Below are 12,501 nucleotides of genomic sequence, written 5' to 3'. Positions count from 1 at the left end.
GCCTGACACAAAGGGTGCAACACCTGATGTTTATCAGATTTAAACAGCTGACAACATAAAATTTGCCATTTTTTTAAAAACAATCCTATTACCATGAAATTGACCAAAATGGGCCATAAATTCTATAGGGCCCTGATCGTAAGAACACACATTCCTAGCCTGAGGCACGCTGTCACCTCTTGTATGTGTTGCTTCAGCAACACCTCCTTCAGCAAGGAGGAGAGACTAGACTTCACAAAGCCTGCTGGGTGTTTCCTCCCATGGGAAAATGGAAATTTAACTTTCTCCTCATCTAAGCACGGCAAAGGTTCCTGTAGAGAACAGCCTGTCTATTTCCCTAGCTAAGCACGGCCTCTCACAGAACAGCATAGGTTCCCTACCCATCAGAACCTGCCACCCAAAGGAGAGCTAGGATGTGATGCTCTGTCTCTATCCTCACCTTGTGGTTATCAGGGTGAAGGCAACTGAAATAAGCTGCTCCCATATGGGAAGTTAATGAAAGCTAGTGTGGGGCAAAAAAACAAATAAAAGCAGCAGCTTAGTTTTGGGGTTTATCCTTTTATTCTGAAACTCTGGCACCAGGTGTTGGCTAGAAATAGGATGTTCTGTTGCTTTGAAATAACTTGACAAGAGAGGTGTTCTGGGTGAATCCACTCCACCAAGTTCTGGGCTCCAGTAGGTGACCCAGGTAGGAGTGAAGTAGGGCCTGTGCTGGCTGTCTGCAATGCGGTGAAATTCACCTTAGATGTGTAGATTTAGAATTTAACTTGCTAGCAAGAGTGGCTTTTTGGTGGAAATAATTTGGTATCTGACATTAACCTAAGAAGAGCAGGCTTGGCGGTCTCCATCCTAACACAACTTCTCTGACTCGAATCCCTCCAAAAAGGCTCTTTATTTAGGCCCATGGCATTCCTAGGGAGCACATTTCACCACTTACTTTCTATTGTGTGAGGGAACAATTCAGTGTTTCTGTGTGGGTAGAGCTTTTGTGTCGCTGGAATCCGAGATCCTCCTCCTGAGAGTGTTTCTGTTGGGAGTACCCCCCCCCAATATTCTTTTCCCTCCCTTTGTGAAACTTGAGGAGTGTGCGTGCATCCCCAGAGTGGTGAGGGAACTCCTAATTAATTCCCTGCCTATAAAGAACCTGTCTCCAGGAAAATTTGGGGAATGGAGGAGAGGAGGAAAATGCTCATGGACTATACTTAAGTAATAGCTTGTTCAGCAACTTTGAAAATCGAGGGAGGATTCCACTGAATTCAGCAGGAGCTCATTGGAAGTAGAAAATCAGGGTGTTTTTAAGGTCTAAGCATGCAGCTGTAGATTTACTGATGGGAGGCTCCCAAGTATGATATCCTGTCTCTTTCATCTTGGGTTCATCTAATTAAAAACCCTGTAAGGAAGACCACATATTTTATGCCTGAGAGTCCATATTTCTAAAACTTGTACCTGGATATACAAGTAATAAGACCAGGCAACCTAAGCAACAGCAATACTAGACTGCTATAACATGCTTGTTTCCTAGAGAGCTTGAATCATGGAATACCTTCAGGAGGGAGGCTTCAGCAGTGCTAGTCTGTGTAACTGTTGTCACTTCCTGAAAGGAATGAGGCATTTGAAATACGGCATTGGTAACAAGGGAACAGAGATCAGCAAGTGGTGTCAGTATTCTAGAAGGGAGTGATAAGGGGGAGGTAAGGGATTGTAATTAAGTGCTAACTAGAATATTTCAGCTGCTCTCTGGGTCAGATGCAGGTTTATAGGAATGTGGAGGGACACTGGGAGATGGGGGGGCGGGACTGAAATATTCAGTCAATAATGGATAAGCAAGACCCTATGAAAGTGGCTCATGTTATTAACTAAAACTGCACTTCACACAATAGGTGTTCACTGTTGTTAAGCAATATGATGATTCTTGGCGGTTTGATCACAGAATCATAGGGCTGGAAGGGACCTCAGGAGGTCATCTAGTCCAGCCCCCTGCTTCAAGCAGGATCAACCCCTACTAAGTCATCCCAGCCAGGACCTTGTCCAGCTGGGACTTTAAAAACCTCAAGGGATGGAGAATCCACCACCTCTCTAGGCAACGCATTCCAATGCTTCACCACCCTCCTGGTGAAGAAGTTTTTTCTAATATCTAACCTACACCTCTCCCTCTTCAACTTCAGACCATTACTCCTCATTCTGCCATCTGACACCACTGAGAACAATTTCTCACCCTCCTCTTTAGAGCTCCCCTTCAGGAAGTTGAAGGCTGCTATTAAATCACCTCTAAGTCTTCTTCTCTTCTGTAAATTACAGAAGACCAAATCCCTCAGCCTATCCTCATAGGTCTTGTGCTCCAGACCCTTAATCATCTTTTTTCACTTTGACACAAATCTGGGGAAAGAGTAGCAGAGGGTTTTCTCTTTAATTTAAAGGTTGAACATCTCTATGGAATGCTCTCCTCTGGCAAATTCCATAATCCAGCATAAGAACATAAGCATGAGTTGAGTTAGCTGGACAACCACTTATTATGGCTGTGGCCAAGTTTCCTATAAAGTGACCACACGCTAGCTTTCATTAGCTTCCCATGTGGCATCAGCATCAAGTGGTCCCATAACGTTTTTTACAGCCACCAGTCCTGGCTGTCAGTGTTCTGTGCAGTTATCTAGCTGTAATTTACCCCTAACTGTGTTCCAAGAGCCCAGTAAGCCGTGGAATTGTTGATGTGCAAATTCTCTCGTCCGGCACTGGTCAGGTCCCCCGTGCCCACGACGATCGAAGTTCAGCGTGTTATGGTTTGCTGCTTGTGGGCAGTGGAGAAGCAGTGGATTGGAATAACGGGTCAGCAACGTTTCCAAGGCAGAGTACAGAAATTTGCCTTTTGACATGTCCATGTGGTCAGAGTGCTAATGATGCTTTTTAAAATCACTAACAGTCCTACTTAAATCACCTTCATTAATAAATAAATAAAGATACAGAACTTCACCATTTAGGTGGTGGCTGATAGCTTAGCTGGCCTTTAGTTTAAACCATAGGTGACATGGCTTTGAACAAGCTCCTGGCTGCCTGTGGGAGGAGGGGCAGGGCTGAGCTCCCACCTTGTGTGTTTCATGAAAAGCAGCTTGCGTGCCACTCTTGGCTCAGCAAACCCCAGCACAGGTGCCCTGGAATAAGAGTTTGGTGGTATAACAGGGTGGGGTGGAAAGGATGTTTGAAGTTTTGCTAAGATGTCCTGTTTGAACGGGATGTATAGTGACAATCCTTTTTCTCTTAGCAGGGCTGCGATCCCTTTGCACAGACGCAGCGCAGCAAACTGCAGCACCGCCGCGCACGAATTAACCAACAGATCAACAAGGAGATGAGAATGCGAGCTGGGGCAGAAAATCTCTTCAAGTGAGTACTGGTCCATCGCCAGCACACCTGTGTGCTAGCACTCGGTCACTACTTAGTTTAGATTGATTATGCTCTTCTCTAGCAAGAGGCAATGACATATGCACTAGTAATCAGTGTTTCCTTGGTAAGTTGTGCACTTGGGCAGCCACCCAGGAGAAATTCAAGTGCTGCCCAGCTGATTAGCAGGGCACCAACGGCTGTCTACAACCCGCAGCATGTTTTTGTTGGTGGTCCCCATCTGCACATGCTTTGATGCATATAACAAAACTTACTCCACACATGGATGGAAAAAAATAGAGGGACCATTGCTCATAACATATCAGTTTGCTTGCTGACAAACTAGTCACTTGGTGTTTACTAGGTTACCTAATGGGGAAGAATACATTTTAGATCACCATTGTCTTCGATCATTGTTCCTTTTACTTCTCAGTTATGAGAACGTGACAAAGACTTTCCAATTAATTATGAGTTTGTTGGTGTGGCTAGGTCTTTTCCTCATCTTCCTTTTGCAGCGTGAGTAAAAACCAGAAAGGAAGAACATAGCTCTGTGCTGTGCTGCTACCCTGATAATATTTGCTTGTGGCATCCACTCCTGGCCACTTCTGCATGCTACGGTAATGCGCAACATGGGAGATTGATTTCTCGTGTGTTAACTGGTCTGTGTAGATCCTGCTGCTGCTCACTAAGGAACTCCTAATGTGCTCCAGCAGAATCTACGCGAACAAATTTAATGTGCACCATGTTAGTGCTTATTACTCCATCATGTAGGCTAGCACCAGGTCTGCTCCTGGATCTTATAAAGCATACTGCTTTAATGTCTCCTCTAATGAAAAAGACTTAATCTTGATGTGGCCTATTCTGCATGGCCCAACTTGATAAAATGAAGCAGAAATGTTCCATGTCAGCAGGAACATGCCCGGGTGTGCTGTTTATATCAGTCATGTATTGGAGCCTCTTCATGCTCCCTGCTGTCCATGGACTATCTGAGGATGTTGGCGGCATGTAGTTCTCCTCCCAACATAGGCATTTCAAATCTAGTGTAGGGCAGAAAATTGGGGGAGCTAGAGGAAATGTAAGGCAAAACATGCGCAACTTAATTGTTGGGGAGTGTGAGGAGTGTCTGCATTAAGTTAGAAAGAAAAATGCCCTGATGTGGTTCTTTTTTTCAGGTCGCCAAAAGCATTTGGATCAGCAGTTTAACCATCTCTCCCACAGCTAGTTTGCTTCTGGGAGCTTCTCTTTAAAAAACAGGCCCATTCAGAGCAGAGGCTGGCCAGGAAACCCAGCATATTTATTTTGCACCCTTTAGATCTCAAAGTGAAAGATTGTTATGTTTTCACAGCTTTATGAATGAGATCTTGTTTGCTGAGGGTTACCACTGATAAATTCTATGCCTTACCTATACTGAGAACTTGCTCCAGAGCATTCCACATCTGAAAAACTGATATGTGGTCTAGGAAAGCTTTGATTCCTACAGGTTGGTGGAGCTTACCATTGAGCAGGTTTTATAGCTATGTGGGTGGTTGAACATTGGCCTTTCGGGTCAGGACAAGTTCCCAGTGTATACAGAACCGTACTCCTTAATGTCATCTGTTCGCAGCATTATTCCTTTTTCCTATGAAGCTACAGTGAATGGTGTCTTTGAAATAAAAGGCGGTTTTGTTGGACTCCGTAATAGGTTTCATTTTGATGGGTAAATAAGCTGAGAGAGTTAAATAGTAAAAGTCTTTTTCCCTTCTTGTTCAAACAGCACTGGCCCAGCAAAGTCATTGAAGTGATGTTGGAGTTGGCAATAAACCATTTTAATAATATCTGTACAAAATTAAGTAAACATTTTGCTAAATCCTCAGATCAAGTCATGATTGTATATTCTATGGTACGTTCTTACTGAGCTTGAAATGCACTTTTTCAGAGGCTAACATGAAACCTACAAATAGTTTTAAGTTCCAGGTCAAGTGGTGCATTGGCCTTCTGATGCTTGGCCATTCTCTAGTGAGTTGCATCAATTTATGGAAGGTGCTGTGTCCTAGCTGAGTTGTATAGATTCCATTCCAGACCTTTCTGAAATGCTACTGCCTAGTTTCATTTTCCTTGTGCAAAGAGAATATAGTCTGATCTGTAACTTTGTGTATTTGGTGCTTTAAAAGACTGATTCCTTCCCCTCTGCCCCAAGCCAAAAAAGTACTCCAGGTGATTTTACTTATTGAGAGACAAACTGCAAGTAAAAACATATAATTAAATGTTTTTCAGCTGTTCTAAACCTCTGCAATTCTGCCTTCAGTAAACAAGGCCTCTTTCCTTAAAAATCCATCTTAGTTTAAAGAAGGTTGTCATGCTCCCCCATGCTTTCTGAAAATTGGCTTGTTAATATGCATAACTGGAAGATACTTTATGCAAAACTCATCACTTCATATATCAATTGCAATGATAGTCTGCTGAATCTGTATATTTTTGTGCATTCTTATGTTAGAAATATGAAGTGTGAATCTGGTTTTAATTCTTAATGTGCTAACGAGGACCTTTTAAGGTAACTTTAGGACCACAATGGCTCAGTATTCAAACAAATGACCTGTGAATAGTCTCATTTGTCCTGTAAGTCCAGACTGTAGTTGGTCCTATGAAGACAGGTGGTGAGGCATCCTGAGCCTGAAACCAATATTGGATCTTGTATTTTTATATATGAGGTAAGAAACATTTTAACTGAGCACAGAGAATTCCTACCTTCAGCAAAAAGAACATAAAGGGGGAAATCAAAAAATGGGTCAGCTGCTACATGCCACGAGACACCCCTCTCCATTTGCCGTCTATACCTGCTTGGAAACCTCTGGACTGAAAAAGGGAAAGGATCAGGCCCAAGCTAGGAGGCTGCTTGTCTTGTGAAAGAACTATTTAAATCAACTGATTAGACTAAGAACTGGTTCAGTGTCTCTGTCGCTCTGTACAAGGGTGAACAACAAGAAGTCCTGTGGCAGCTTGTAGACTAAGATGTTTTGGAGCACAAGCTTTTGTGGGCAAAGATGCATCTGTTGAAGCGGGTCTTTGCCCACGAAAGCTTATGCTCCAAAATATCTTTTAGACTATAAGGTGCCACAGGACTTCTTGTTGTTCTCGAAGAAACAGACTAACACGGCTGCCCCTCTGATACCTGTACAAGGACAGTAACTCAAACTCTGTGCCTTTGCTATGGGAGACCAGAGCTGCTAGCTCAGCAGGGCAGTGAAGAGGGGAGCCCCAGAGATCAGGAATGTAGGCATCAGTGGAGCGATCAGCAAACTGTGAGACAGCCCCAAGGGGACTTCCATGACTCAAACCATCTCGGAGGTAAAAGCAGCAATTCAGAGAAAAATCAATGAGGGAAGCTGATAGCAGAGAGTACAAATCAATTAAATATTGCAGATAATTGACAAAAGCTTAGAAATGTCAGTAAAAATTGGTGGCCAGTTAAACAATAACAAACAATTCTTTCAAAGATATCTAAAACAAATGAAATTGTAGTAGCAGCATAGTCCGCTACTAGGCAAGTAGGGTGAAATAATCAATCTTGATGTGGAAGAGACAGAAGTGTTCGGTCACTGTTTGGAAAGAACAGTGACAATTGTATCTCACTATGGAGTTTGTTGATTGGAGTTGGTGTAGGAGCTCTCTTGGAACACGGGGGAAATTCCAGAGGACTCCAGCGAGTGGGGCGCTAATAGTGCACCACTGTTTAAAATGGGTGACTCATGGAAATACAGATGTGGTTACTCTGACCTCCATCCTAGGCCAAGTTACGGGAAGGCTGATGCAGGATGCAATCACTAAAGAAGTAATAGATGGTAGAATATTTAGTGCCCATGTTCTTTCTCTGGTGGTTAATCTGTTGTTATATCCTGGCACCCGTGAATACAACTTGAAAGCCAGAGGCCTGAAAAGGCTTATGACTGGCCTGGGCTGAGGCTTGCCTTTTGCTTGACTGATCAGCTGAATAGAGGCCTAACTTGATTTCTGTCACAGGCTAAAACATGTTTCAACAGACACTTAGGGTGTTGTCAGCTTTCCCCCGCCACTAGGTTATCTCTTCCTGTTTTTTGTTTTTGCCCCCAAGCTGATAAAAAGGGTGCAGTTGGCTTGAAAAGCTGTCTCATCAAAGCAGGCCACTTACTGCAGCTGAAATCCATCCTTCATGTTTATATCTGTGGATGTAAAAGGAATCCAGTAGTAAGCAGGACATTCAGCAGGATGCTGCTATTGGCTGATCAGACAACAAGCACAAAACCACAGCAAGTTGCTATTCCCACTGGAAAGGCTGCACTTCTCATATCTAAGAATTACCCCTAAAAAGACTAAAATGAAGTGTAAGTATGGAATCTCAGCTGCATGAGTCTGGGTAATAAGATCTAAGCCTGTATTGGAGACATTGGCTTGTCCAACATTACAAGAACTCTGTGGCCTAGGCAAGGCCAGAATCCAATTTTCCGGAACAGCTTTCAGTGCCTTAATCATGAGACCTTCCCTTCTTTTCCTGAAATCCTGCCTCGTTTATCACAGACCTTCTGACTTCTGCAATGCATGAGGCCAGAGATCCTGCCAAGAAGTCTCCTTCACCACACAATGCTGATTAATCCCCAGAGCAGGCAGGGGTCCTGTTTTTTTTGGGGGGGGGGCGGGGCGGGGGGGGAGGAAGAGTGTGAATGTTTTGATAAGCATATGATGTTAGGCTTGGAAGGAGTAGGGTTTTATTAGTAAATGCCAATTTCACTAGGCTCATGCAGGCAAGGGTGGATTTTTGGAATAGAAATTTGGAGATAGGCAAAGTAGGGAAAAAACCCGCTTGAATGCGTTTGATTTAAGGATAAGTATCGGAGAGGGAGCCGTGTTAGTCTGTAGCTTCGAGAACAACAAGAAATCTTGTGGCACCTTATAGACTAACATTTACTTTGAGAGAGGCCAGCAACCACTGTGGGCCCAGGAGGGAGGGGGGTCTGGCTCCATGCCTCCAGAAGGGGCTTGGCCAAGGACGGAAGGGGTGGGGCCAAGGGCAGTAAGCCCTTAGTGCTGACTGCGCCCTGGCATTGGGCAGGCCTCCCTCCCTCCCCCGCTGTGTGGAGTGATGCACCAGCGCTGCCATGGTGCTTTTCAGAGAGTCCCAGAACTTCGGATGCTGTCAATGCTGGACCCTGAGAAACAGTCTCCTTTGCCTCCCCCGCCCCAGGCCTGTTTACTTTATATACCTAACATATGATGTGATGTTGACTCTGTTTTTAACCATTACAAGCCTTTGATTTCTGGAATCTGTCTGTTGCTGTTGTGAAAAATTATTGGGTGAGTACACAACTATGAACATGTTAACGTCAACGTGCGTGAACATTGACGGACCTTTGTTATCAGAAAATGAGTTCCGCTCAGCCTCATCGTAATGTAGGCACACAAGGCCCTGAAATTTAGTTTTCATGGGAAACCTTAATTCTGTTTCCTAATTTTGCAACCTGACCATTCTCTTCACGTTTTTGGTTTTGTATGAGATCATGCTTGTAGGGACAAGAGGCAGTGTTCTCTAATAGGAAAGTCACTGGATTAGAACTCAAGAGACTTGGGTTCTCTTCCTGCCTCTGCCATTGGCCTTCTGTGACCTTTGGATAGTCACTTCACCTTGTTAAGCCTCTGTGTTCCTTCCCGTCCCCTGTCTTGTGTATGGTTTGTAAACTCTTCAGGGCAGGGAGTATGCGTCTGTCTTATAGCACCCAGCTCAGTGAAGTCTTGATCTTAAGTAATGCCTGGAGGCCCCAGTTGCAATCAGAATAATTAATTATAAGGATGTGTTCCTATATTGTCTGTCTGTAAGGGCATAGCATGATCCTCCACACCCAGTCTGCATTCTGTCCTGTGTTATGTGGAAGAGGGGAAAAAAAGCATGATTTTAAAATGTTAGGAAATGTCATTTGAAAAAGGCAGTTTGTCCCCATCACACATACAGTATGGTGAAGCAAATGTGTCCCTAGTCCACAGTGTGTAATTCTGTGAGGCTTCCGCAGATGTAAATACCAACCCTTGTCTGTGTTTGTCTTTTCAAACTAAAGATTTAAACTTGTGATTGCACATGCAGCATCACTCAAAGGCACTCTGGAAGCTGCTTTGGTTGCCTCGGCCCCTAGCAGAGCCAGCTCTGGAGGCTACTAGGCACTCACTGGTCTAGTCCCTAGGCTGGGGCACAGCCAGATAAAAATCTCTCCTAAGAGAAGTGAAGAAGTCAAGATACTGTGTCCCGCTGCAGGCCCAGGTGGGTCACAGTGCTTTTTCCTCCTGAACTCTCTTGCACCACAGATTCATAAGGCTGGAAGGGATGTCAGGAGGTCATCTAGTTCAGCCCCCTGCTTCAAGCAGGATGAAGCCCTACTAAATCATCCCAGCCAGGACCTTGTCAAGCCAGGACTTAAAAACCTTGAGGGGTGGACCCAGTTGTTCTATGTTTTCTACCAGCCTGTCTCCTCAATAACGCTCATCTTCCGTTACCATTGATTGTAAATGGAAAGTCTTCAAACCTTGGAAAGTCTGTGATCCAAAATGCATTTTGGGAAGCTGACAGGCAGTACCAAAGGTTATCTAATGATTGCAGCAGGGTCCATGAACAAGCATGCTTCCTGGGTTCTCTTCCCAGTTGTCCCTGACCCAGTACGAGAGACTTGGAAATGAGCCAGATGCCCAAGGTCTGGGTCTCTTTCTCACTCTGTAAAATAGGAATAACCCTTCCCTACCTGGCTGGAGTCTATGGAGGCGTACATCATTAGTCTGAAAAGCACTGTGAGCAATTTTGAAATGGCCTGTATGCACGAAGCGGTGTGTGTTCGAATGGGAGTTGAAGGCTTGTGGTTTGAATGTGCTAGCTCAATGGCTTTTATCCTGTAGACTGTTTCCTAAACCAGTTTCCCATGTGCCCTCTTTCCTTTTTTCGTTTTCAGGGCCACCAGTAATCACAAAGTAAAAGAAACAGTTGCCTTGGAGCTCAGCTATGTTAATTCCAACCTGCAGTTACTGAAGGAAGAACTCGAAGAACTGAACAGCAGTGTGGACATATACCAGAATGATAGGTAAGGTGGGTAGAGGGAGGGAGGACACCAGACTGATCATGAAAGCTGTAACAGTTGCCAGGCCCAGGAAAACAGAGGAAGTAGTCAGAACCGTGGGAAATAGGTGTGCTAGGCACCCAGGTGCCAGGACACCATGGGGATGGGAATGATATAAGTACCTAGATAGCAATACACTTGGCCTTCATTAAGCCTCGATACATTTTGTAAAATGGAAGCTGGGATCCATTCCTCAGGAGAGTTATGGAAAGATTAATGGCCTCTGCACCCTCCTCTTTCCCCCAAACTGCGACTCTGCTCCTAGCTGGACTAGAACAGGCCAGGTGACCAAGAGTGGGGAACCTTATAGCGTTAATAAGGGCAGCCTTATTAACGTAGTTCCTACTGTTGGCCCATTTTGAGTGGTGGTGTTGTCTTGTTTCCATTTACTAACCACTGGATAGCACAGGATAGAGATCTGGGGTCTGGATCAGCCCTTTCAATGACTTACTGTATAACCTTGCGAATATCCTTTATTCGCTGTGCCTTCCTTTCTCCATCTGTAAAATGGGAATAATGACCACACAGCTGTATCGGTTACTGTTTGTGAAGTGCTGTGCTGTGCTGTGCTGTGCTGTGGTCAGCGCTTTACATGTGCAGTGGTTTGATACAGAAGGGGTAGTGCAGGCCTCAGATGAATCCAGAAATCTCTTCAAACCCCTGGAGTATGTGAGGAAAAATGCCCCTCACGCACAACTTCCACAGCTGGTGAAGCTTGAATATGTAATGAAAGTAATCAAAAGCCTTCCTTCTTAGGTGTGTTGCCTCCTATTTTTGCTGCTCTGCTTCTTGTGGAGTGGATAATTCTTGTGCTTTCATTTCCCCATTTGAGATTTTTTTTTTTAAGTGTGAGAGGTTTTGTAAACTGTCTGCAGCCCATGATTCTCATCCGCCTGACTCACAGCAGAGGTGGTCCTAGCCCTGTAGCCAGCAGCAAGCTAACATGCTGGGACATCTCTAACCTGTTTATGTGGGTGGGAAGGGAAGAAACGCCCGAGGTATAAATATCAGGGATGCTGCACCAGTCTCAGAGCATGAAGTGCACCTGCCCTGCCCCATGCAGGCACACCCCTAGTTCACTAAAAAGCAGTTCAGCGGGTGCTGCCTATGTAGGTGTCTTGTTGTTCCTTGTTACCTCATAATACAGGTTGAATCTCTCTCATCTGGCACCCGTGGCACCTGAGTGGTGCCAGCCGAGAGGCTTTGGTAGATGACAGGAAGTCAATATTCTCTAGCTAGAACAGTGCCAACACTTCCACTGCTTACTGGGCTCTTAAAAGAATATTTAGGTGTAAATTACAGCTAAATAACAGCACAGAACACTGAGGGCCAGGACTGGTGACTGGAAACAAACGTCATGGGACTGCAGGAAATTTGGCCCCACCCATAAGTGGTCATCTGGCTAAATAAAATTATGCCCTGTTTTGTTCAGTAAAAACACCAAACACCCTCCCCCCACTTAATTTATTTTGTGGCATTTGGATTGGATGTAAATCTCATTAGAGAGAAAGTGATAACCCGTTTTCCATGCTCATTATAGCTCTCAGGAGGCTCTTTGTTCAGTGACTGAATAAGTATGAACAGACCTAGATGTCTGTTTTTTGTCACCCAACGCCGTTTTTTCACGAGCATGTGATGTTTCAGAAACTGCTGATAAGCTCTTGGTGTTAATGAGAGACCTGGGTTAAACAACCTGTTATTGTCTAAACACTAACTGTAGTGGTCCTGACCCCATGTGACCACCCCCCAGATCTCACTCCCCTAGCCTTTCCTGTCTCTTTGAACCAGCCCTTTGGGAGACTGTGTGTGTTTGTGCTAGCCTGTCCCTGTAAAGAGGATCAGATAAGCTCCTAACTTTAAATAAACAGTTCTATGTCTATTCGGAAAACCAAGTGCGACAGATCAAGTCAGATGGAAAAATGCAAAAGGCCCATCAGTGGAGCAACTAGAAGTGGGATTGTAATTGCTTGGGGTGCTGTGTGTGCTCATCTGTACAGGGGTCTTCTATCCAGATATGACTGTGGAC

General features: G+C 44.6%; 1 protein-coding gene across 3 annotated transcripts in view; it reads left to right on the top strand.

The window, feature by feature from the left end:
• RHPN1 (rhophilin Rho GTPase binding protein 1) overlaps positions 1-12,501 on the top strand; it is a 57,278-nt gene that overhangs the window by 14,144 nt on the left and 30,633 nt on the right. For 2 of the 3 annotated variants that reach the window (XM_074986586.1, XM_074986584.1), the window contains exons 2-3: positions 3,257-3,375; positions 10,311-10,439. In XM_074986586.1, coding sequence (XP_074842687.1) covers positions 3,257-3,375; positions 10,311-10,439 — 248 coding nt within the window. The remainder of the gene's footprint in view (positions 1-3,256; positions 3,376-10,310; positions 10,440-12,501) is intronic. The other variant, XM_074986585.1, reaches the window with a different exon arrangement.

This window comes from Carettochelys insculpta, chromosome 2, assembly GCF_033958435.1.
Source record: "Carettochelys insculpta isolate YL-2023 chromosome 2, ASM3395843v1, whole genome shotgun sequence".
NCBI lineage: Eukaryota > Metazoa > Chordata > Testudines > Carettochelyidae > Carettochelys > Carettochelys insculpta.
This window is presented reverse-complemented; position numbering and strand designations above follow the sequence as displayed.